The following is a 22,951-nucleotide window of genomic DNA, read 5'->3' as shown; positions in this document are numbered from 1 at the left end:
TGGTGTTGACAGTGGAAACTATAAATGGTATTCAGTTTTTACCAGCAATAATAATTTTGGTGGGTGCCAAGTAGTAATTATTGAAAATACATGGCAGCATGTTAAATAATAATTTCTGATTTTAACACATTTTAAAAGTCAAATGTGTAGTTTGACTTCAATGAAGTAGTGTTGCTTTTTGAATAGGTTAAGGAATATAAAAGATTTTTTTAAAAACTGGCTTTATTATTTTCAGGAATCTTTAATTCATTCCCATTCATGTCTATGCCTGCTAATAAATTGACAATAACCTTCGGTTTAATGCATGTTTTCTCACTCCACCAACTGGTTATGTGTTCCTTTCCAAGTTCATCAAAGTATTATTTTATGTTAGCCTACTAGTGATTTTTATCTATACTTGCACATATATAAAATGTAAAAATATAATTCTCCATGTTTAATTTCTCCATCTGAAAAATGAAAATCAGACCCATTTTCTGTATTCTTAAAGGCTTTAAAGGAATACATAATAAGTATATAGAGGACTTTAGAACAATATAAAGACCATTTCTCATGTTCAGAGGAAATTTTATATATTTGCCAAGTTTTCTACCTCTCGGTCCTTTTTCTCTTCTATCTTTTTGGTCGATTTCACTGTTTTAATATTTCTACCTAGGAATGAACAAGAAAAGAGAAAGGAAGTTTAAAAAAACTTGTTAATCATTTTCTTTTAAAATAGCTCTGCTCAACAGGTATGTCAGAGGTTATAACTCTAATTTTATGTGCACTTGTGCTTGTCCCCTTTGTCTTAAACTAGAATTAATGATATGAATCATTAATGTATTGGTTTAAAAAGTAGTTTTTGACATGGAATAGTCTTCCAGTTTTTATATCAGTTCCTTCTTTGCTTTCAGCATCAATTCAAAGTGATGGTGGCTACCAATTATTGATCATTTACTATGTGCCAGGCACTGTGCCAAGCACGTTTTACATACTATCTATTTAATCCTCACCACAAGTGTATGAGGTAGGGTGTTACTGTTAGCCATAGTCAGCCTGAGACACGGCATTTCTACATCCTTTCATGGTGCTATCATTGAAGAGTCTCAGACGAACAGCGTATTTTAGAATTAGATAATTCTCAAAGAAAGACTGCAGTTCATTTCCTTCTTAGAAAAATGTCACTACCCAGATTCTATGTCTGGTCACAGCCCAAAACCTGGTGGTATTAAATGTGTTTTTGTTGACCACTACATTTCCAAACTGCCTGCCTGGTGGTTGTACAGATTTAAAAATACAGTCTGCTTCATTTTTACTTTTTAGATACAAATCTTTTAAGAGATTTTTTAAAAAATGTAGTCGTAGTATAAGCCAAATGTCATTAGGCACGTAGTACATTTCTTTCCATGTTCAGGCAAGAGTTCAAGTCTTCGGTAAAATTGGTTTATTTTTTCTTCTAGTAGGTCTGCACATGGGTTCTCAGTGAATATTGAGTATGTAGCCAGGGCACAGTTGTACGCAGTCTGCTGTACACTCGGCAGGGGGGTGTTTGTCTGGCTGTACTTGACTCAGATATCCACAGTTTGGAGCTAAGGGCATAACAGAAATGCCCGTCCTGCATTCTCATTTATACATCAACAGCTAATAAAGTCTTTTTGTTTTAAGAATCTCTTATGTGGCTTTGACTTATTAGGATGTTAGGGGCATAGAATCTTATAAATAAGATTTTGGAAAATAGAAAGGTAGCATTTTTCCATGTAGTAGAATTGTCTTCTGATAACTTAAAATACAGCTCTTGGTTATTACCTGGACGATTTACTCCGGAGTTGACCTATTTCATTCATCTTTTTTTCCAGTTTGTTTGAATTTGATTGCATTTTTCCTTGTACCTACCTTCAAAGCCATGTTTATGGGGCGACATCACCAAGAGCACCTACAGCAGTGTATAGACTGGAGATTATAGCTATTTTTGTTCCATTGAATATATGTGTAAATGGTAACATGCCTTGGTGGCAAGAAACTCAGGTTGTGTAAACTCCTCCTCAATCCCTACCCTACCAAGGAATCTCCAGTTTAATTACTATGCACTTATTGGCTGTATTCTGTGTGCCTGGTCCAAATACAGCCATTTTGCTGTTCCTCCACATTCAGGAATTTAAGTTTTTTCTCTCTTCTTTGGGTAGTGTTCCTAAAGTAAAAACTTCTAGGAAAATGGTATGTATGAGTTTGGTTCTCTTATCTTTCCCTCAGCAGCAGGAATTTTCTGAATATTTGGGACATTCAGTTTGCTCTGGTAATACCGTGGAGCAGTTCTGCACAGGTGCTTTCTCTCAGCACTCTTCTGAGACACGGCTCTGTCCCATGGCTGCTGGATTTGCGAAAGACTCATTGTCCTTTGGGGAGCGTTTTTCTTCACTGTCATTGCTGATCCTTGTCTCCTCTTGTATTCTGTTTACCCCAGCACAGAGCCATTGCCGAGTGTAAGCAGTGACTGGTCTGAGAGGCTGACATTTTATAAGTAACATCCTAACAATGAAAACCTCTGAAAGAGCCCTGACCATTTCTGAGCAATCTCTTGAGAGAGAGAAAAGTTAAACCTTTTGAACTGTTTACATTTTGTTTTTTTAATTTAGAGTAGAATATGGGGATTATACAATTTAGTGAGGATATTACTTACAGAGTCTGATACTGTCTGGTCTTACCTTATGTAGTATGTTTTGGGGAGCTACAAGAATTGCTTGGCAATTTTGTTTTTCTTTCTACACAGCATTTTTGTAAGAAGCATCAAATTATTTATTGTTGCTCTAATTTGGCATATATTTTTCAAATACATAATGCTGTTGATATTTCAAATTACTACTATTAAAAAAAACTCTACTTTCGAATTTAGTGAATTCAGGAGAGGGAACCTAGGTAAATCATCTTTAAGGCAGTGCTGTGCTTACCATGGAAAAGTCTGTCATGACCCTTGATTCAGTAGAATCTTAGTGTGCATATCTGGTGGCAAAAACTGCTTTTGGTGCAGTTTGACTTTGTATCACCTCACTGTACCCAGCCTGTGCACCATACCAGCATGGAGCAGTCTGCGAAGGCCACCTTCTGCAAAGGAGGTACCCAGTTACTGAGTTCAGCTCATTACATTTGATTTGTTTGGACCCATTTTACTATTTTGCCTTATTAAATAAAAATAGCAAAAATTCATTCAAGTGAATATATTAGCATTTTCTAAAATGAAGCCCATTTGTCTTTTTCATCTTGCAAATAAAAGTCTTTTTTTTTTTTTTTAATAGAGACAGGGTCTTGTTCTGTTGCCCAGGCTTGAGTGCAGTAGTGTGATCATAGCTCCTGGCAGCTTTGAACTCCTCAGCTTAAGCTATTAATATTATAGGTGTGAGCCCCTGTACCTGGCCTAAAATAGTCTCTTAAAACAGCTAACCAACGCTTTAATCTTATTTTCTCCCCACCCCCGCCAAATTATATTTACAAAGGAACAATGAATGAATTTTTTAAAACACCATTTTTTAGTGGATATAAATGATAGTTCATTCTTGGTAAATAGGTCTTTAACAGACTATAGGGGACTACAGTATATGTTGAACAGCTACAATTCTGCCAACCAGTTTAACTCCATAATCTAACCCACTTAACACTCTTCTAGGTGTAGATAGCATTAGCCCTGTTTTCACATAAGAAAACAGAGTCAAAGAATAATTTGCCCAAGATTGCACAGCTAGTTAGTACGTGACAGCTGAGATTCAAACTCTGATCTGTAAAATTCCAATAACTCATACTTTTTCCATTATGTCACACTAATTCTGTTTTTATGGAGTATTTACACCAAATATGTAGGTGGGAAAACAGACAACCAAGGTAAAAATCAGAAATAAAATCCAGAGTAGGCTGAGCATGGTGGCAGCACCCCAGGAGGCCTAGGCAGGAGGACCACTTGAAGCCAGGAGTTCGAGACCAGCCAGGGCAACATAGACCCTGTCTCTACAAAAATGAAAAAATTAGATGGACGTGGTGGCGCCTATAGTCCCAGCTATTCAGGAGGGTGGAGCTGGAGGATCACTTGAGCCCAGGAGTTGGAGGCTGCAGTAGTCCTCTTTAGTTTTTTAAGTGGAGCAAAAAAAAAAACCAAAAAACTTTGTGCAACAGTTTGGACTGGAACATCAGAATATTCTCTAGACCTAATCGTTATTTCACTGGCTTTGATTGAATTGTTTCTTTGTTTTAAAGAACAGACCTCTGAATGCTTGGAAGATAAATATATATTTTGCAGCAGTCAGAATCGATAAAAAGTACCTTTCCTTACTTTATCAACTTCGGTTCAGGGTTCTGAAGATCCATGCAATAAGCTTCCATAGTCGTTTTCTGACTCACAGACATCTGATGTGAATGTTTCTTGATGACTTGACATTTCTCCGTAAGCGTTGGAAAATCAGAGAAGAAAGGACTTCAGAACACCAAGGTGCTTGGTCTAAGGTGCCTGCCTTTAGAAGAGGGAGCCAGTAGACAGGAAGAAGCCCAATTCTCAGTATTTTGGGGGTTTGGACTAAATATGTAGATGTGGTTTATATTTCCTATTTTTATATGTGGAGATAAAGTACTGACAAATATTTAGATTTGGGGTTTTCTTGCAGTAGCGAGGGGAATTGGGGGAAGATTGAAAATACCATCAACCTCCCCAAAGTTCAGTTATTTGCAAATATTGTGCAATAACATCAAAAACTCAACTGCCCTTACAGTAGTTATTCCATCTGTCTATTGCTTGTTTCAACTCTCATTTATTCTTACTTTTTGGCATTAAAACACAATAAATCTGTCAATTATTTTATGTCTTTGTTTTCTTTTATATGATAGTAAGTAACTTAAGTATCATGCCATTTCAGTTCAGTTCTGTAGCTATAATCATTCATATTATCCTTCAAGACAAAAACTGTCTAACAGTCTGTGATTTAAAAATATAAACCAACTTCATGTTCAAACATTACATTGATGATATTTTTATCAGTATTAAACAGTGGAGGTCCAAATAGGATTATACTTTTGCATTGAATTCCAAAGTGTTGGTAAGTTTAGCAAATGCCATATAGTCTTTGTAAATCCTTATGGGTACATTTTTTTTTTTAACCTGTTTGTCTGTCAGTATCTCACATAGAGGTCATTTCTTGAGTAAAACAGGATGACCTAAAAAGTTCATAGTAATTCCTGAAGAATATGAGTTACAGTGCTTTAACATGAGTCTACCTCATACCACCAATTCTGTTTGAAAATCGAGCATTTCGGCAGTTTTACCAAAATAACAGTGAAGCACTTAGTGTGGCTGAATGTGATATGTTGGAATGATTTTTGGTTGCCTTTTTAGTTCATTGTTAGTCCTTTTATGTTGTGTGTATCTGTGTATGTCTGTGTGTTTGGTAAATGTGAATTGAATAGATGACTTCTTATTTTATGTTTTAGGCCAAGATTGACAGACACCTAAATATTCATGACTTGAGAATATTCTGCAGCTATAAATTTTGAACCATTGATGTGCAAAGCAAGACCTGAAGCCCACTCCGGAAACTGAAGTGAGGCTTGCTAACCCTGTAGATTGCCTCACAGTTGTGTGTTTACAAAGTAAACTTTACATCCAGGGGATGAAGAGCACCCACCAGCAGAAGACTTTGCAGAACCTTTAATTTGATGTATTGTTAAGTGTTTTTTAATACGTGTATGAAATGTAGAAAGATGTATAAGAAATAAATTAGGAGAGACTACTTTGTATTGTACTGCCATTCCTACTGTATTTTTATACTTTTTGGCAGCATTAAATATTTTTATTAAATAGACTACGTTGGTTTGTGTGCATTATCTTAGGATAGCCCTACTTCAAGTGGATATTTTCCTATGGGTTTACTCTCAAATTTCTATAACTAGCAATTGATATTTAAATTGTAATTGGTTCAAAATGTTGGCCACTTCCTTTTTAGGGTTTTTTAGTTACCCCTCTGTAGTCTTTCTATCCTAATAGTATTGGTTAGGTAAAAGCAACAATAGAACAGTTATAAAGTTCCTTTTCTTACTTGGAAAAATATTAATATAGGTAATGGTATTGCCTTAAGGTCAAAATTAATTTCAAATAAGTACAGCAATACAGTTTTTAAAAATCACAGTGTTATTTCTGTGTTGGATGTTATGTTTTCCTCAAGTATTTTCTGTTATGAGATAGACAAAAGTTCCTTCCTGAGTGAGGCTTTCGGGGTATTTGCCATCTCGTTTCCCAATCAAGTGATGGGGTTGGGCTGTGTATCCACTTGTCAGATTATGGTAATATTCTTGTTGTCCAGAGACACTCGAGCCTCTGCATCATGAGCAGCATTTTAAGGGTGTAACAACTCATAATTTGTTTGTTTTGCCAACTGTGAAATTCTTATGCCATTCATAAATATATCTATTTCATCTTTTAAAAATTTAAATGACTTAATGTTCCTTTTTGCCTTATATGCCAGGTTCTCTGCATCTATTTTAGGAGTAAGTAAACTTTATTAATTCCTGCTAGATCTTTCCTGAAGGACACATGAAGAGTTTATTATACCATTTAATACAAAGCAGCACAGGAAGATAATCTTCCCATGTGTCAGCAGAGCTCCTGGAAAGCATTGTACACTCTCAGCTACCTCTGTTTCCTCACTTTCCCGGTACTCTTTACCCCACCATTACCTGACTTTTCTTCTGTACCCCTCCCAAATCGACCCACAAAGGTCATTTTAGCTGGTACTGTAGCCAAATAAAGCTAACACTCTTCAATGCTTACCTTATATGACTTCTTGGCTGCAATGTTGAGAACTCTGTCTTTGAAGGTTTCTCCTCCAACTCTGTAAGACCTTTCTCTGGGTTTTCTTCATGTCAGTTCTTCTGCCTGACTCTTGAATATTGGCATTTCCAAGGACTCCATCTTTGGGCCTTCCTTTGATTTTAACACACTTAACCTTGGATGATCTCATCTTTGCACAAATCTTTAATACTAAGCTGATTACATGCAACTTCTTCAACTCCAGGCCAGGTCTCACTTCAGGGTTATAAACCACATATCTAGTCCAGTTCCCTTAAATGGTCATTGCATAATTCCCCACCCTCAGCCCTTCATTCCATCGCATCACCCTCCTGTATTCCAGCTGACTTGGTAGCAACCCCTGCCTCCACGTGGGCTGCACGTTTGGTCACAAGGTCTTGTTAATTCTGCACACTGTCATTGCCACTGCCCCTGCAGTGATTTAAACTTTCCTATATGTGTGGGTCACAGCAGCAGTCTTCCTGCCTAGTGTGTACCTGTTCGTGCCAGTCCACTCCGCACAGCTCTGTCACCTTCCTTAAAATTCTCTAACGGCATTTTAGTCAACTTTGCCTTCATTTGCAGTCCCAAAGCTTCAGCTTGCTGTGTGCACCGTTCCTTCTGCCTTTCCTCCTCAGGGGGCACCTCAAGCTGCAGCTGCACCGAGCCATTTACAATTCCTGCAACATTGCTCTTTTGTTTTAATGAATATTTATTAAACACTTGTGCTCAGCAGTATACGAGACACTGGTTATCCAGTGATGGGAAAAAACATGATTGTAGGCTACCACAGTCTTAGGAGGGTTAAACAATAAGTGTGTAAATAAGCAAATATGCAGTTAAAGTGCTGTGACGGAAATGAACAGATACCTACTATCTAGATATGCAGAATGAGCTTTCCAGAACTTTCAAAATCAGGAGCAGAGAGAGGAATACTTGGGCAGTAAATGTTCTTTTGGAATGACAGCATAGGCCCTCAGTTTGGAAAGGGAGATGGCAAGGCAAGAATTAAGCTGTCTGGATCTAACGCAAAGCCAGCCTGTGGGCTGCGGGATGCGCTGGTGAGCACTCCCGGGTGGCTCCTCTGAGGGAAGCCGGCCTGCCACTGCCCTGCGTGAAAACCTTTTGATAAAAGTTTATCTTTACCAACAGATTCAGAAATTGTAATCTTTTTTTTCTTTTTTTTGAGACAGTCTCGCTCTCTTGCCCAGGCTAGAGTGAGTGCCGTGGCATCAGCCTAGCTCACAGCAACCTCAAACTCCTGGGCTCAAGCGATCCTCCTGCCTCAGCCTCCCGAGTAGCTGGGACTACAGGCATGCGCCACCATGCCCGGCTAATTTTTTTTTCTCTATATAGTATATTTTTAGTTGGCCAGATCAATTCTTTTATTTTTTTTATTTTTTTTATTTTTATTTCAGCATAGTGTGGGGGTACAAAAGTTTAGGTTACATACATTGCCCTTGCCCCCCCCACCTTTCTATTTTTAGTAGAGGCGGGGTCTCACTCTTGCTCAGGCTGGTCTCAAACTCCTGACCTCGAGCGATCCTCCTGCCTCGGCCTCCCAGAGTGCTAGGATTACAGGTGTGAGCCACCGCTCCTGGCCAGAAAATGTAATGTTGTGGGTGTTTGGGTGGATCTCTTCCCAATGATTCTTAGACTCTTGAAATGCAGCTATTATCAAAATGGGATTAGTGTGAAAACCCCAACCACCATGGTTGGACTTTGGAAGTAGAGTTGGGAAACTGAAGGAGTGAGCACTCAGCTGACGCTTACCAGATGGAGACCAGACTGCTCGTGGCTCGAGATGCCTGGGAGGCTTAGGGACCTTCTAAAAGCAAACTGTAACAGCAGAGCTCACCCACTGTTCTCGTACTTCTCAGTGGCCTGAACTGTTTAAGGAAGCTGAGATGAAAGCAAGGTAGCCCATCGCGATTCCCTTGTGCGTTAGTCAGAGTTCTGCAGAGAGACGGGACCAGTAGAATATATTAATACATAGGGGTGAGAAGGGGTTGAGGAACTGGCCACTTGGTCACCGGTGTTGAGAAGTCCCACGGCAGGCTGCCTGCAAGCTGGAGGGCCAGGGAAACCGGCAGTGTGGGTCAGTCCAAGTCCAAAGGCCTTAGAGCTGGGCAAGCGCATGGTTTCCTCTGAGTTTGAGGCGGGAGGCCTGGGACCCTGGGGGCTGCTGGTGGGAGTCCCACAGTCCACAACCTGGAGAACCTGGACTTGTCCGGGGACAGGGGAAGAAGGATGTCCCTGCTCCTGGAAAGCAAGAATTCATCTTTCTCTGCCTTTTTGTTCCATCTAGGTGTCCGGCTGATTGGGCGGTGCCCACCCTTGCTGAGGGTGGATCTTCCCTGCTCCGTCCGCGGACTCATGCCATCTCCCCCACAAACACCCTCCCAGACACACCTGGGGCAGCACAGTCTCTCTAATCAAATGCCAAGCCACCCACGTTTCCCCTTCGGCTGAAGAGGACGGGCTCAGCGCCTCCTGAAGCCTTGAGAATAAGTAATGCTTTGCCAGCTACCCGGGCATCCCTCCATGCGGTCGCGTGGATGCCCTCACACCAGCCTTCCACTAATCAAGGCAGTGGGAACACTTAGGTTTCCCCCAAAAAGGTGATCGGTGAAATAGGGGAGGCCACAAGGACACCCTCGCTAGCCGACACGGTTGCATCCCAGCTGAAGTCAAATAACTGCTGTTAGGTGTGGAAGGGAGAGAGTGGGGTCAGGGAATGCTGTAACTTGCCTTACCAGGGAGAAAACTGTGCCACGGGCTACAGAAGCAGACTGCCGGGGGCGGGAGTGGATCAGAATTACTTTTAAAAATTAAAAACTTTAGAGACACTCCACCCAGGCTGGAGTGCAGTGGCTGGATCACAGCTCACTGCAGCCTCAAGTTCCTGGGCTCAAGCGATCCTCCTGCCTCAGCCTCCCGAGGAGCTGGGACCACAGGCACATACCACCACACCTGGCTCAGAATTACTTTTAATTATATTAGTGTGTGTGAACCAACCTTGCTGCTCCCACAGATAAAGTTGGAAGAAGCTGTGTCTAGAGCTCTGTAAATTGTGCACATTAAATGAATGAGAAAAATGAAAAGAAATTGGTATTAAGACAGGTAATAAAACTAATATTCTGCTTGGAAAATAATGGCTTCTAAGTAGCAAACTAAAAATTCTTTATTCAAATGACTGCAAGATGACTTTTAATGTTAACAAATATGACTGGTCTAGTTTTGTGTGGAACATATAGAGAGACCTTTACTCCTTACCAAATACAGTTGGCCCTCTGGATTCAACCAACCATGGACCGAAAATATTCAAGAAAAGAAAAATAATACAACAATAAAAAGTAATACAAATAATATAGTACAGGTCAGGTGTGACTCATGCCCATAATCCTAGCACTTTGGGAGGCTGAGGTGGGAGGATCAGTTGAGCCTAGTAGTTCAAGGCCAGCCTGGGCAACATAGTGAGACCCTGTCTCTACAAAAAATTTAAAATCAGCTGGGTGTGGGGGCACACGCCTGTAGTCCCAGCTACTTGGGAGGCTGAGGCAGGAAGATCACTTGAGCCCAGGAGTTCAAGGCTGCAGCGAGCTGTGATTGTGCACTCCAGCCCAGGCAACAGAGCAAGACCCTGTCTCCAAAACAATAAAAAATGCAGTATAACAACTGTTTACATGGTATTTATACTATATTAGGTATTATAAGTAAAGTATGCAAGAGGATGAGCAAATACGCCAGTTTATATCAGCGACTTGAGCATCCTTGGATTTCAGTGTCCATGGAGGTCCTGGGACCAATCTCCTGCAGATGCTGAGGGACAATGGTATCTGTTTCGTCGCTGCTTTTCCCAGGCACCCAGCAGCTGGGTGGGGCACGTGACCTCCTCTGACAGTGAGGCATGAGGTGTGCACAGCCATGCACAATTGTCCCTCACTACCCCTGCCCAGTCATCCGAGGAGGCAGGGTCTGCCGGCCTGCCTCTGTGGGTGCATGGAGTGGCGTCCTGCCAGCCTTCATGGGACGCGGTGAGAACCCACTGACATGCTGGGATGGCTTGTGACACATAACTGAGCCTGTCCTGCCTAACTCAGGAGAGGTCTTTGCTGTACTGGAGACGACTGAGATACAGAGAGATGATCGGACACTAGTCTTGGGGTTGCAGCGGGTTGGGGTGGGTTGGAGAGATCTGTATTTTGCATTTCTGTGGAAACATTACTTGAGCCCAGGGCTTCTGATCTGAGGAGCAGCGGCAACCCCACCCGTAGTAAAAGGTCATTGTGACACAGATAAGAGTTTTTACTACTTTCTACCAAAAAATTATTTGTATTGATCCATACAAACTAAGGGATTGTTAGTGAAGTTTTTATCTGTCACCCAGCTTTAAAACAAAGAGGTGGATTCTTTCTATAGGGAGACAGAGAGTTTAAAAGATACATCAAGTGTGGGAGATATACACTAGAAGGCAGATAGTGGGAGAATGTTAATGTTACTGAGCACAGGAAAAATCAATCATGTTGCGGGAGGAAAAATTGTTGGATTATTGGCATTAATTAGTAAGACTGTGTGAAGTTAGGGAACTCAGGAAAATGAGTATTTTATGAAGAGCACTTGAGACAGTGAACTAGAGCAGGGCAAGGCCCTGTGGCGGGAGGCTCAGGGCGTGGGGGACCGTCATCCCGGAGTTCCGCGTCCCTGACTCCTGCCTGGCCTTGGGAGCAGCCACGTGCCCGCCCAGGCGGGGAGTCGGGTGAACCGCGCGGCTGGGGGTGCCCCGCACTGCCCCGCCCCGCGTGGAGAGACAGGGAAGCAAGTTTAGACCTGCTGCTGCGCTGAGTGACGCGTGCCCAGCGGAGGTCAGCTGAGCTCCCCGAGGGGACACCCGGGTCTCGCAGGCTTCTCGCCTCAGGGAACGAATGGCCTTTCGTGGCACTGACAGTAGAAGGGGTTGGGACCGCTACACTGTAGAGGTTAGTTAACCTGAAACATGGAGATACCTCAGGATCACGTAATAGATCATTAGGGACGTTCTGTCTACTACTGGCACACTGGAAAAAAGAATGGCCTGCACGAGGTAGAAATTCAGATACACATGGAGCACGTCAGGGCCCCGCGTTGCATCTGTCCTTCTACTCCACCACGCGCTTCAGGATAGCTGCTGGGGCTGCTGTGGTACCACTTTCACGTTCCGGGAGCGCAGCACCCTCCTGGCTGAGTCAGCCTCCGCTAAGCAGGTGTTCCTGAAGTCGGCATTCCACTTCCACTTCCATCTCATCTGCCAGAATCTGGCCACATGCATGAACTTAGTTGCAAGGAAATCTGGAAAATTAAGTATTTCAGCAGGCATATTGCCGATCTGTTAAAAGGGAGTTGAGCCACCCACACACAACCTGCTATAAACAGTGAAAACCAATCCACAGCCCTTTTCTGCTGAGAGCCAAGCAGGAAGCTGAATGCCTGGGAGATGTGCTTGGATATAGGGGAGATCACTCAGGATCTTTCTGGGTCCTGTGTACCAAGTAGCACAAGAGAAAGTGTCTTTGTATCTCACCTCTGCAGTACTTGGACAGCGATCACCGCCGCAGAGCTGGAAGCGTGGGCAGAGCGCATGCTGGGCATGTGAGGACTCGGGTTCGTGCACTGAATTTACACGACTGTCCTGCACTTTCTCTGGTAAAGAATGCTCTGGGCAAGTTTGGCGTGGGGTGGTAAAAAGACTTAAGGTAGACAAAATATTGCACCTGCTGTGCATTGTAATCCAAACTTGCAGGCATCCTTCATGAACTGATCCTGGCAGAACCCACACAATCTTAAGAAAATTATATGAATCAAAAGAAATTATTCCACTGATTTGTTTAGATCAAGTTACTAAAGCATATGAATAATTCTTAATATTAATTTACTTGCATTTCTGATATTCTTAATTGGCTTTGAAGAAGTTTAGATGATAAAATACCAAGTTAATGAATATCTGTATGTATCCAAAATCTGTTATATTAGAGTCCAACATTAATAACTTTAAGCCATAGAATGAAGAATGGGAATGTAGACAAATCTCAAACTTGATTTTCCTGTCACTGTTCTATGTATGGAGGTCTGTCCGCAAACTAGAGCCTGGGGCCTTGGTATATTATACTAACCACCCTGTATTTTGGTTTCCTTTAATGTCCCGTTGGCCAAGGGCTGAGGCTTGTGTGATTGCACGGGAAGTTATCAGGGAAGAGCCCAGCCTGATGCATCTGAGCAAGTAAATCTCAAAGCTTTCCTGGGTTGCGGGGTACCTGCTGGTCTCAGCATGTCTGTCTGCAGCAGTGAAGCGAGTGGCTCTCCAGACTTTGCCGGAAAGCTGCTGAGGTCTCTTCTGTGTCCACACATCGGACCGCAGCTGCCCCTGGGGAGTCACAGCCTCAGCTTCACCTCCACACTCAACTCGCGGTGGTGTTTCTGTCATTTGCACTTGAAACTATCAGGGAAGAAGATTCTAGCAAATGTTCCAGGCTCAGCAGGGGGCAGTGATGGCAACACCAGGGTGGTAACAGGCAGCCCGGCGTGGGACAGGTCACAGGGACACCAACGCCGGGCACACACAACAGCAGAGAGCAAAACGCTCTCACCTTACAGCAATAACAAGGACAAGGTGAAGATAAATGGGAAGCATCAACATGCACTATCCTTACCCAAAGAAAGAAGCTCATTACATTTTAGCTACAGGAATATTCAAGATTCACGACATTTCCATCTTTGATAACACTAATTTCTGCAATCTCTCCAGGAATGTGATATTGCTTTTGGGTTTAATATTTTTGTTGGCAGAGGCAGTTCTAGTGGCTTCCACTGGTTTTCCTGCCATAACTGCCCTCAGGCCAGGGCTCTACTGTGGGGCTTTGCAAGTTGCTGAGTGCGTCTACTCCACACATCACGGCATTCCCTCACTGTGGATGTAGCCATAGGGTGGGTTGGGGACCTGCTGGCCCCACTGTGAGAAGGACATGAGCCCAAACCCATCGATCACCTGACTGGTGGAGCTCAGCAGCGTGACTGGTGTCTGGTTCAGAGCCAGCGTCTAGTCCTCTAATGTCGGATTCTCTCCCGTTCCCCAACGCAGTCGCACTAGACAATGGCTGCAGTTTCCTCTGGGGAAGGCTGAGGTGAGAACTAACAGGATGAATGTTTGCAGCGTCACAGGGTCCTTCCCCCAGGGACCTGGCTCCCTTCCCAGAAAGGGCTCTGAGTGTGTGAGCTGGGGCACATCGGGACTTGATCAAAGCTTCTCAACTCTGTGTTTGGCAGTTCAGGTCCGATTTCTGTTTACTGGCTGTCAAACGTTTCCGCTTACGCAGGACAGGTCAGACTTCAGTGGGCTCTGCCTCTTCTCTAGTCCCAGGCCGTCCTCATCCACCAGCCAGCACCGCAGGCCCCGGGGAGTCGGAGCATTCTGGCCACTCCTTTGATTCCACGTCCACTACAGGAGCCACCCCCCCTCGTGTCTGGTGGTGAAATGCCACTGCTTGGCCTCTGCAACCCTGGACCCCACCATTCCCACGGAACTTAGGGGTGCCAGTCAACCAGAGCCACCACTGCAGTTCCTGCCTGCCGTGGCGCTCCGCAAGGATGCCAGCTCCCCTCACACATCTGTTTCGCGGAGCCTTGGTGACGAGCATGTTTCCTGGACTCTCCTGGGGACATTGTGAGGGCGAGTGGGTCTTACACGACAGGTCCACGCTAACACTCCCATCTCCCAAAGCCTTGCATACCTGTCTTCCTCCACAGCGCAACAAGGAAGCCCTGGCAGTCACTTTCATCTGGCGTGGCCCCTCGGCTCTGTGTTTCAGAAACGCTCAGAGCTCACTGAGACCCTCTCCTGGCCCTCAGACCAACACGCTGAGCCTGGAGGCCACTTGGTGAGCCCATGTCAATAAATGCGGCCTGAGATCACCTTGCATTCCTTCGAACCTGACCTCACACCCTTAATATCCATTTCCACACGTATTTCCCAGGTTTCTGTCAACATAAATTGGCAAAATCATGAAATTCTTTTGATGTGCAGTGCACCTCCTCATGGGTGACACTTTGTCTCTCACTCTCGGGGACCTGCTGGGACTTGAATCTAGTTTGAGGTCTACCAGCAAGGAGCGGTGGTCAGACTTGGTTCTAAGAACCAGCAGTCTCTCCCAAGGCAGGGGGATGGAAACTTCCTTGGGCAGGGGTCACAAAGGCTGCTTCCACTGGCAAAAACGTCTCCGCAGAATTTCAGGGCTTCTAGTCCCCCTGCTGCATTGGAACCTGCCCGTATGTCCCCATTCCAATTGTCTGGGTCCCCTTCCTTCCTAAGCAGTGCCCCGATGTTAGCAAAGGAGACCTGGGAGTCTGGGGATTTGATTTAGATTGTAATTCAGCCACACAGCGTTGGACTTCAGATGTGGTTTTCAGAAATCTCAGCCCTGTTGCTGCAGGAGACAAGGGTGGGTTCCTTTTGGGGCAGTTATAGAAGCTTTCAGATTTCTTATGTGGACTTCCTTTCTTCCTTCCTTCCCTCCCTCCCTTTCTCCCTTCCCTTCCCACCCCATCCCTTACCGTCCTGTCCCCTCCTGTCCCGTCTCACTCTGCTGCCCAGTTTAGAGTGCCATGGCATCAGCCTGGTTCACTGAAGCCTCCAACTCCTGGGCTCCAGTGATCCTCCTGCCTCAACTTCCCAAGTAGCTGGGACTGCAGGTGCACCCACCACACCCAGCTGATTTTCCATTTTTAGTAGAGACGGGGTCTCGCTCTTGCTCAGGCTGGTCTCAAACTCCTGACCTCAAGCGATCCACCCGCTTCAGCCTCCCGCAGTGCTGGGATCACAGGCGTGAGCTGTCTCTGGGAGGACCGCAGCCGCCACCGGACCCCGGAGAGAGAGCACAGGCCTCTTCTGCCCTCGCACCCCTGCTTTCGCCTGCTCAGGCTGCTGTATCAAAATGCCGTCGACGGCGGCTTCTACACAGCAGCCGTCTGCGTCTACGGTTCTGGAGGCTGAAGTCTGAGATCCGGGCACTGCCAGCCTCGGTGTCTGGTGGGGGCCTGTTTCCTGGCCCCTACATGGTGCCTTCCTGCTGCGTCCTCATACATGGAAGGCGCTTTCTGGTTCTCTGGGGTCTCTTTTATAAGGGCACTAATCCCGGGACGGCAGGGCCCTCACGACCTAATCTCCTGCCAGAGGCCCCACTTCCTAGTACCCTCACATGGGGGATTAGGCTTCAACAATTTGGGAGGGACATAATCATTCAGTCTGTTGCACCCCCAAAATCTGTTTGGGATTTCTTTCATTCCTCCCCTACTGTATTAGTCTGCGAAGGCTGCCATAACAAAATACCACAGACTGGGTGGACTAAAGAACAGACATTTATTTTCTCATAGTTCCAGAGGGAAGAAGTCCGTTATCAAAGTCCCAACAAATTAGGCTTCTGGGGAGGGCTCTTATCCAGGCTTGCTGATGGCCACGTTCCTGCTGTGTCCTCACAGGGCCTCTCCTGCTCTGGTGTCTCTTCCTCTTCGTTTAAGGACACCAGCCCTACTAGTTTAGGGCCCCACCCTTATGACCTCATTTAACTTTAATTACCTCCTTAAAGGCTCTGTCTCCAAATATTATCACATTGGGGTTAGGGCTTCAACATATGACTTTGGGGGAAACAAATCAGTCCACAGTACCTGCCAACCCCATACTTGGCCTCAGCAGGAAGCAGGGTGCAGGGTGAGAGAAAACTTTTTGCTCCTAAACTATAATATTTTATCTCTTTGGAAGGCATTTTAATGTATAAACTTTATGCTTTAATCCGGACTCTTAGCCTGTTGGAACTCAAAACCCTGTTCCTTTCTCGAAAGCCTCTCTCCTTTCTGGATGTCTAGAAATGTTCCATTTCTTAATCTGGGTAAGAATTATATGGAAGTTCACATATTCAAAAATTAAGCTGTAAATTTAAGATTTCTACACTTCACCACCTGTATGTTATTACTCAATTAAAAAAAAAAATCCGCAACTCTTACTAGCAAAAACTTTCCCTTTCATGATGGTGCTGTGGGTTTCACCTAGATCTAGGTCCAGTGTTAAGTATCTGCCATCACGACAGTCCTACCCTGAAGCATCGCTATGTCCGACCAAAGGATGAGATGGTCATCGTGTAACCTGCAGAAGGATGCGGGGGAGCTTCAGTCAATATCGAAATACCAGAGAGTATCTCCGGATGGATTTCCCAGAAAGAAAAAACTGCAATAGCACGTGCTTCTGGGCAGGGACTGGTGCCATGGGAGCAGAGTTGGGGGACAGTTCTTCACGCTGCTGACATTATTTTTGTTGTTTTACCATGAGCATGTATTACTTTAAAAATAAAATCTGCAGAATCAAATTATTGTTCAAAAGATAAAATGACACAGAAGTTGTCCTTGATATACTGTGAATAAAAAACAAAGAGTTTACTAACAGCAAGTGTGGTGTGATGAATAAACGACACGCATGCACACACATGCAAACAGCTGGAAAGAATCACTCCAAATGTTTCCCTAGAGACTGGGATGGAAGTTGGTAGGGACTTCAGTACCTTATCCTTTGTGTTTTTACACATATTTTGTTTGAAATTTTTGCAACAGCGTGTGTTAGTGTTATAATTAAAAACTCTGCCCAGGGCCAGGTGCTGTGGCTCACGCCTGTAATCCCAGCACTTTGGGAGGCCGAGGCAGGAGGATTACTTGAGGCCAAGAGACCGGCCTGGGCAACATAGCAAGACCTCATCCCTGGGCAACATAGCAAGATCCCATCTCTACAAAAAATTTCTGAAAATCAGCCGGGTGTGGTGGTGCACGCCTGTAGTCCCAGGTACTCCGGAGGCTGAAGCAAGAGGATCACTTGAACCCAGGAGTTTAAGGCTGCAGTGAGCCATGATTGTGGCACTGCATTCCAGTCTGGGTGACAGAGTGAGACCCTGTCTGAAAAAACAAACACAATAAAACAAAAAAACTCTGCCTAGCAAAAATATTTAGCCATTACGAGTGATTCTGGGTCCTGAACTTCTCTTACCATGCTGAATTTCATTCCTAATTTTAACCTCAATTTCATAGTTCCTCCAAACTCCTTTATATTCAGGGAAATTCTGACTGAGTTAACTCACGGGAGCACAGGAGCAACATGAAAGGACCCTAAACATGGGCAAAAGAGAACACATCTCGTGCACACGGCGGGTGGGTCGCAATGTGAGCAAAGCTGCAACGTGACACTTCCTGTAGCTTCAATTCACATGGCTCCTTTAAGAAAGCTGATGCGGCTCTTTTTTTTTTTTTCATTTTCGAGAAATTTGAGACTGTAGATGTTTAGAGCAGATTATTTAATGCGACTCAGGATTTAAAGATAATGGGAGAAAGGGAGAAGACAGAAACTCTTGCCATGATAAAATATCATTTCACAGAAAACTATCATTTCAGAGAAATCACTTTATGCCAGATATAGACTGTGGTGACAGAAATAGGCATTTTAAAGGAAAACTAATGAAATGTTTAAAGACTATAAAGCAGATTTGAAACAGAAGAGATATCCACTAATCTGATGCCTCAGAATTAGAGAAACGGAGCCTGTTTCTTTTTCTTTTCTTTTTTTTTTTTTTTGAGACAGAGTCTCGCTCTGTTGCCCGGGCTAGAGTGCCATGGTGTCAGCCTAGCTCACAGCAACCTCACACTCCTGGGCTCAAGCGATCCTCCTGCCTCAGCCTCCCGAGTAGCTGGGACTACAGGCATGCGCCACCATGCCCAGCTAATTTTTTCTATATATATATATATGTTTTTAGCTGTCCATATAATTTATTTTTCTCTTTTTAGTAGAGACAGGGTCTCACTCTTGCTCAGGCTGGTCTTGAACTCCTGACCTCGAGCGATCCACCCGCCTCAGCCTCCCAGAGTGCTAGGATTACAGGCGTGAGCCACCGCGCCCGGCCAGTTCCTTTCTTCATTATCCTGCATCTCTCCCTGTTTGCGCGTTCTGAAGCCCAGTCTCACTACACAGCTCTAATATCCCACTCTTGGTGTTGTGACCTCGTGGCCATGACCGGGTGGCATTCCTCCGCCTGAGACGGTCAGCGTTAGACCTGGGAGAAGCAGCCACCCCAGAGCCAGTCGCGCCTGGGCACACAGGGGACGCAAAATGTGCGGTTCACTCCCAGGCATGTTCCTCAGCTGCAGTGTGATAGTAGAGAGAAGAATGAACGACTGATCTGGTAATCTTCTGTCCTTTCTCAATTTAATACATTTTTTTGTAGCTTTTTTAAAAGACCATGACTTAGGTCTCTAAACCCATGTAAAATTGTGGAAGAAATCAGTGTACCAAAAAAGGGAGAGTTATCTTTCAACTTAGATGAAGTTGAAAAACAGTTTTGCAAAGATTCAGAGCACAAAAGTAAAGATTTTCCCTGACAAGAAGAGGCCAATCCAAAACTTTCTATGGAAAATAACAGCTTATCAATTCTCCTGACTTCAAATCTCTGTTAAATCAAGAGCACATTTTTTTTCTAATAATTAAGAGTATGTAGAAAAGGAACAAAAATAATTTTAGGTAATTATAGTTTTATAGATTAAAATTAACATCTTTACTTCACTGGGATTAAATAAAAATTATTTAAGCAACAATGACCTAGGAATATGTATATGCACACCTAATGTGTACGCAGTGATTTCATATTTATGAGAATGCCTGTAAACCATCAGAAACAATTACAGCTCATCCAGCTACACTTGTAGACAGTGAGAGAGGGAAGGAGAACATTATTCCCTTTGGTTTTTATTTTACCTTCATTTATTCCTTCTCTGATGCTCTTCTTTTATTTATATGGGTCCAAGTTTCTGACCTAGATTATTTTCCTTCTAATATTTCTTGCAATTTTGTTTGTCTGAGAGAGTCATATTTCTCTTTTACTTTTTTCCCTATTTTTTTTGTGGTAAAACACACACAAAATAAAATTTACCATCTTCCCCCTTTTTAAGTGTACAGTTCAGTGGTGGTAAGCACATTTACAGTGTTGTACAATCACCACCACCAGCATGTCCAGGGCTCTCTTCATCTTGCTAAACTCTATACCCACTAAATACCCTTAAATAATAACTCCTCATTTCCTCCTCCCCCCAGCCCTTGGCAACTACCATTCTACTTTCCATCTCTGTGAGTTTTGACTAGATACTTCATATAAGTGGAATCATATTGTATTTGTATTTTTGTGATAGGTTTTTTTCATTTAATGTGATGTCCTCAAGTTTCATCTATGTTGTAGCACACGTCAGAATTTCCATCATTTTTAAGTATATGTCAGAATTTCCTTCCTGAATAATATTTCATTGTGTGTACAAACCACATTTTGCTTAACTACTCTTCCATTGATTGACATTTGGGTTGCATCCACATGTAGTTATTGTGAATAATGCTACTATGAACACTGGTGTACAAATATCCCTTTGAGACTTTGCTTTCAATTCTTTTGGGTACATACCCAGAGGTGGAATTGCTGAATCATATGGTAATTCTATATTTAATTTTTTTTGAGGAATTGCCATACTGTTTTCCACAGTGCTTGTAACATTTTACATTCCCACTGACAATGTGCAAGGGTTCCAATTTCTCCACATCCTCACCAGCACTTGCTATTTTCTGGTTTTTTGTTCTGGTTATGTATTTACTTATTTAATTATTTAGTTTAGAGACAGAGTCTCACTGTGATGCTTAGGCTAGGGTGCAGTGGCTATTCACAGGCACGATCATAATACACTACAGCCTTGAACTCTTAGACTCTTGGGCTCAAGGGATCCCTCCTGCCTCAGCTTCCTGAGTAGCAGGGACGACAGATGGGCACCACTGCACGAGACATTTTAAAGTTTCTTTTAGTAACAGCCATCCTACTGGGTATGAGGGACTGATCGTCTCATTGTAGTTTGAATTTGCATTGCCCTAATGATTAGTGGAGTTGAGCATCTTTTAATGTGCTCATTGATCATTTGTATATCTTCTTTGGAGAAATGTCTATTCAAATTCTTTGCCTATTTTAAAACTGGTTTGTTTGTTTTGCTGTGGAGTTTTAGGAGTTCTTTATATATTCTGGATATTAATCCCTTATCACACATAAGATTTGAAAGTATTATCTCCCATTTTATGCATTGTCTTTCTACTCTGTTGATAGCGTCTTTTTTTATTACATCTTGATATGCAGAGAAAGGCAGTGTCTTTTGATACAATTTGTCTATTTTTTGTTTTGTTGCTTTCGCTTTTGATGTCATATCCAAGAAATCACTGCCAAATCCAATGTCATGAGGCTTTTGCCCTTTGTTATCTTCTAAAGTTTTATAATTTTAGACCAGGCACAGTGGCTTACACCTGTAATCGCAGCACTTTTGGAGAGTGAGGTGGGAGGATTGCTTGAGGCCAAGAGTTTGAGACCAGCCTGGCCAACATGGTGAGACCCTATCTCTACAAAACTTTTTTTTTTTAAATTAGCCAGGTGCTGTGGCTTACCCTACTCAGAAGGCTGAGGCAAAATGATAACTTGAGCCCAGGAGTTCAAGGCTGCAGTGAGCTACGACCACACCTCTGCACTCCACCCTGGGCAACAGGGCCAGACCCTATCTCAAAGAAAAATAAATAATAAAGTTTATAATTTTGAGTGTTAGGTTTAGGTCTTTGATACATTTTGAAATAATTATTGTATATGATGTGAAGTAAGGACCCAACTTTATTCTTTTGCTTGTGGGTATCCAGTTTTCCCAGTGTCATTTGTTGAAAAGATTGTTTTTCCCCCGCACTGAATCACTCTGCCTGAAAATAACATGACCATATATGTGATCTTTGGGCTATCTATTCTGTTCCACTGGTCTATATGTCTGTGCTTATGCCAGTTCTGCTTTGATTACTGTAGCTTTGTAGAAAATTATGAAATCAGGAAGTGTGAATCCTCCAGCTATGTTCTTTTTCAACGTTCTGGCTATTTTGGGATCCCTTGAAAACCCATATGAATTTTAGGATGGATTTTTCAATTTCTACAAAAATATCATTGGGATTTTGATAAAGATTGCATTGAATCTGTAGATTGCTTTGGGTAGTATTGACATCTTAACAATATTAAGTATTCCAATCCATAAACATGGGATGTCTTTCAATTTATTTGTGTCTTTTAAAATTTCCTTCATTAACACTTTGTATTAAATAGTTTTCATTATACAAGTCTTTCACCTCCTTGGTTAAATTATTTCTTCTCTTCTCTTTTCTTTTTTTTTTTTTTTAATTTTTTTGAGACAGAGTCTTGCTTTGTTGCCCAAGCTAGAGTGCAGTGGCATCATTGTAGCTCACTGCAACCTTCAACTCCTGGGCTCAAGCAATCCTCCTGCCTCAGCATCCCAAGTAGCTGGGACTATAGGTGTGTGTCACCATGCCTGGCTTAAGTAATTTCTAAGTATTTTATTCTTTGTGATGCTATAGTAAATGGAATTTTTTTCTTCATTTCTTTTTATGGATTGTTTATTGTTATTGTATAGAAATGCTATTGATTTTCATGTGTTGACTTTGTATCCTGCTAATTTGGTGAATTTATTAGTTCAAACTTTTTGTGTGAAATCTTTAGGGTTTTATATATATAAGACCATATCATCTATGAACACAGATAATTTTACTTCTTCCTTTCCAATTTGGATTACTGTTATTTCTTTTTTTTGCTCTGGCTAAAACTTCCAGTACTATGTTGAATAGAAGTGACAAGAGTGGGCATTCTTGCTTTATTCCTGTCCTTGGAGGAAAAGATTTCAGTCTTCCTCTACTTAGAATGATGTTCACTGTGAGTGTTTCATTATGGCTTATTATTTGGAAGTAATTTCTTCTATTCCTAGTTGTTTTATTTATTTATTTTTATTATGAAAGGGGGTTAAATTTTGTCAGATATGTTTTCTGGATCTATTGAAATGACCCAGTGACTTTTTTCTTTTTCTTGAGACAGGGTCTCACTTTGTTGCCTTGGCTGGAGTGCAGTGACGTCACCGTGGCTCATAGCAACCTCAAACTCCCCGGCTCAAGTGGATCCTCCTGCCTCAGCCTCCCAAGCAGCTGGGGACTAGAGGTGCATACCAGCATGCCCGGCTAATTTTTAAAAATTTTTTTTA

General features: G+C 42.9%; 1 protein-coding gene across 1 annotated transcript in view; it reads left to right on the top strand.

Moving 5' to 3' along the window:
- The window catches only part of PTPN2 (protein tyrosine phosphatase non-receptor type 2), an 82,969-nt gene extending 77,156 nt beyond the window's left edge, over nt 1–5,813 (top strand). The window contains exon 10 of the mRNA XM_045527810.1: nt 5,443–5,813. Coding sequence (XP_045383766.1) covers nt 5,443–5,464 — 22 coding nt within the window. The 3' untranslated portion in view covers nt 5,465–5,813. The remainder of the gene's footprint in view (nt 1–5,442) is intronic.
- Nucleotides 5,814–22,951: the final 17,138 nt, after the last annotated feature.

Source organism: Lemur catta, chromosome 16 (genome assembly GCF_020740605.2).
Source record: "Lemur catta isolate mLemCat1 chromosome 16, mLemCat1.pri, whole genome shotgun sequence".
In the NCBI taxonomy this organism is placed as follows: domain Eukaryota; kingdom Metazoa; phylum Chordata; class Mammalia; order Primates; family Lemuridae; genus Lemur; species Lemur catta.
Note: the sequence above shows the minus strand (reverse complement) of the source record. Positions and strands in the feature narration are given on the sequence as shown.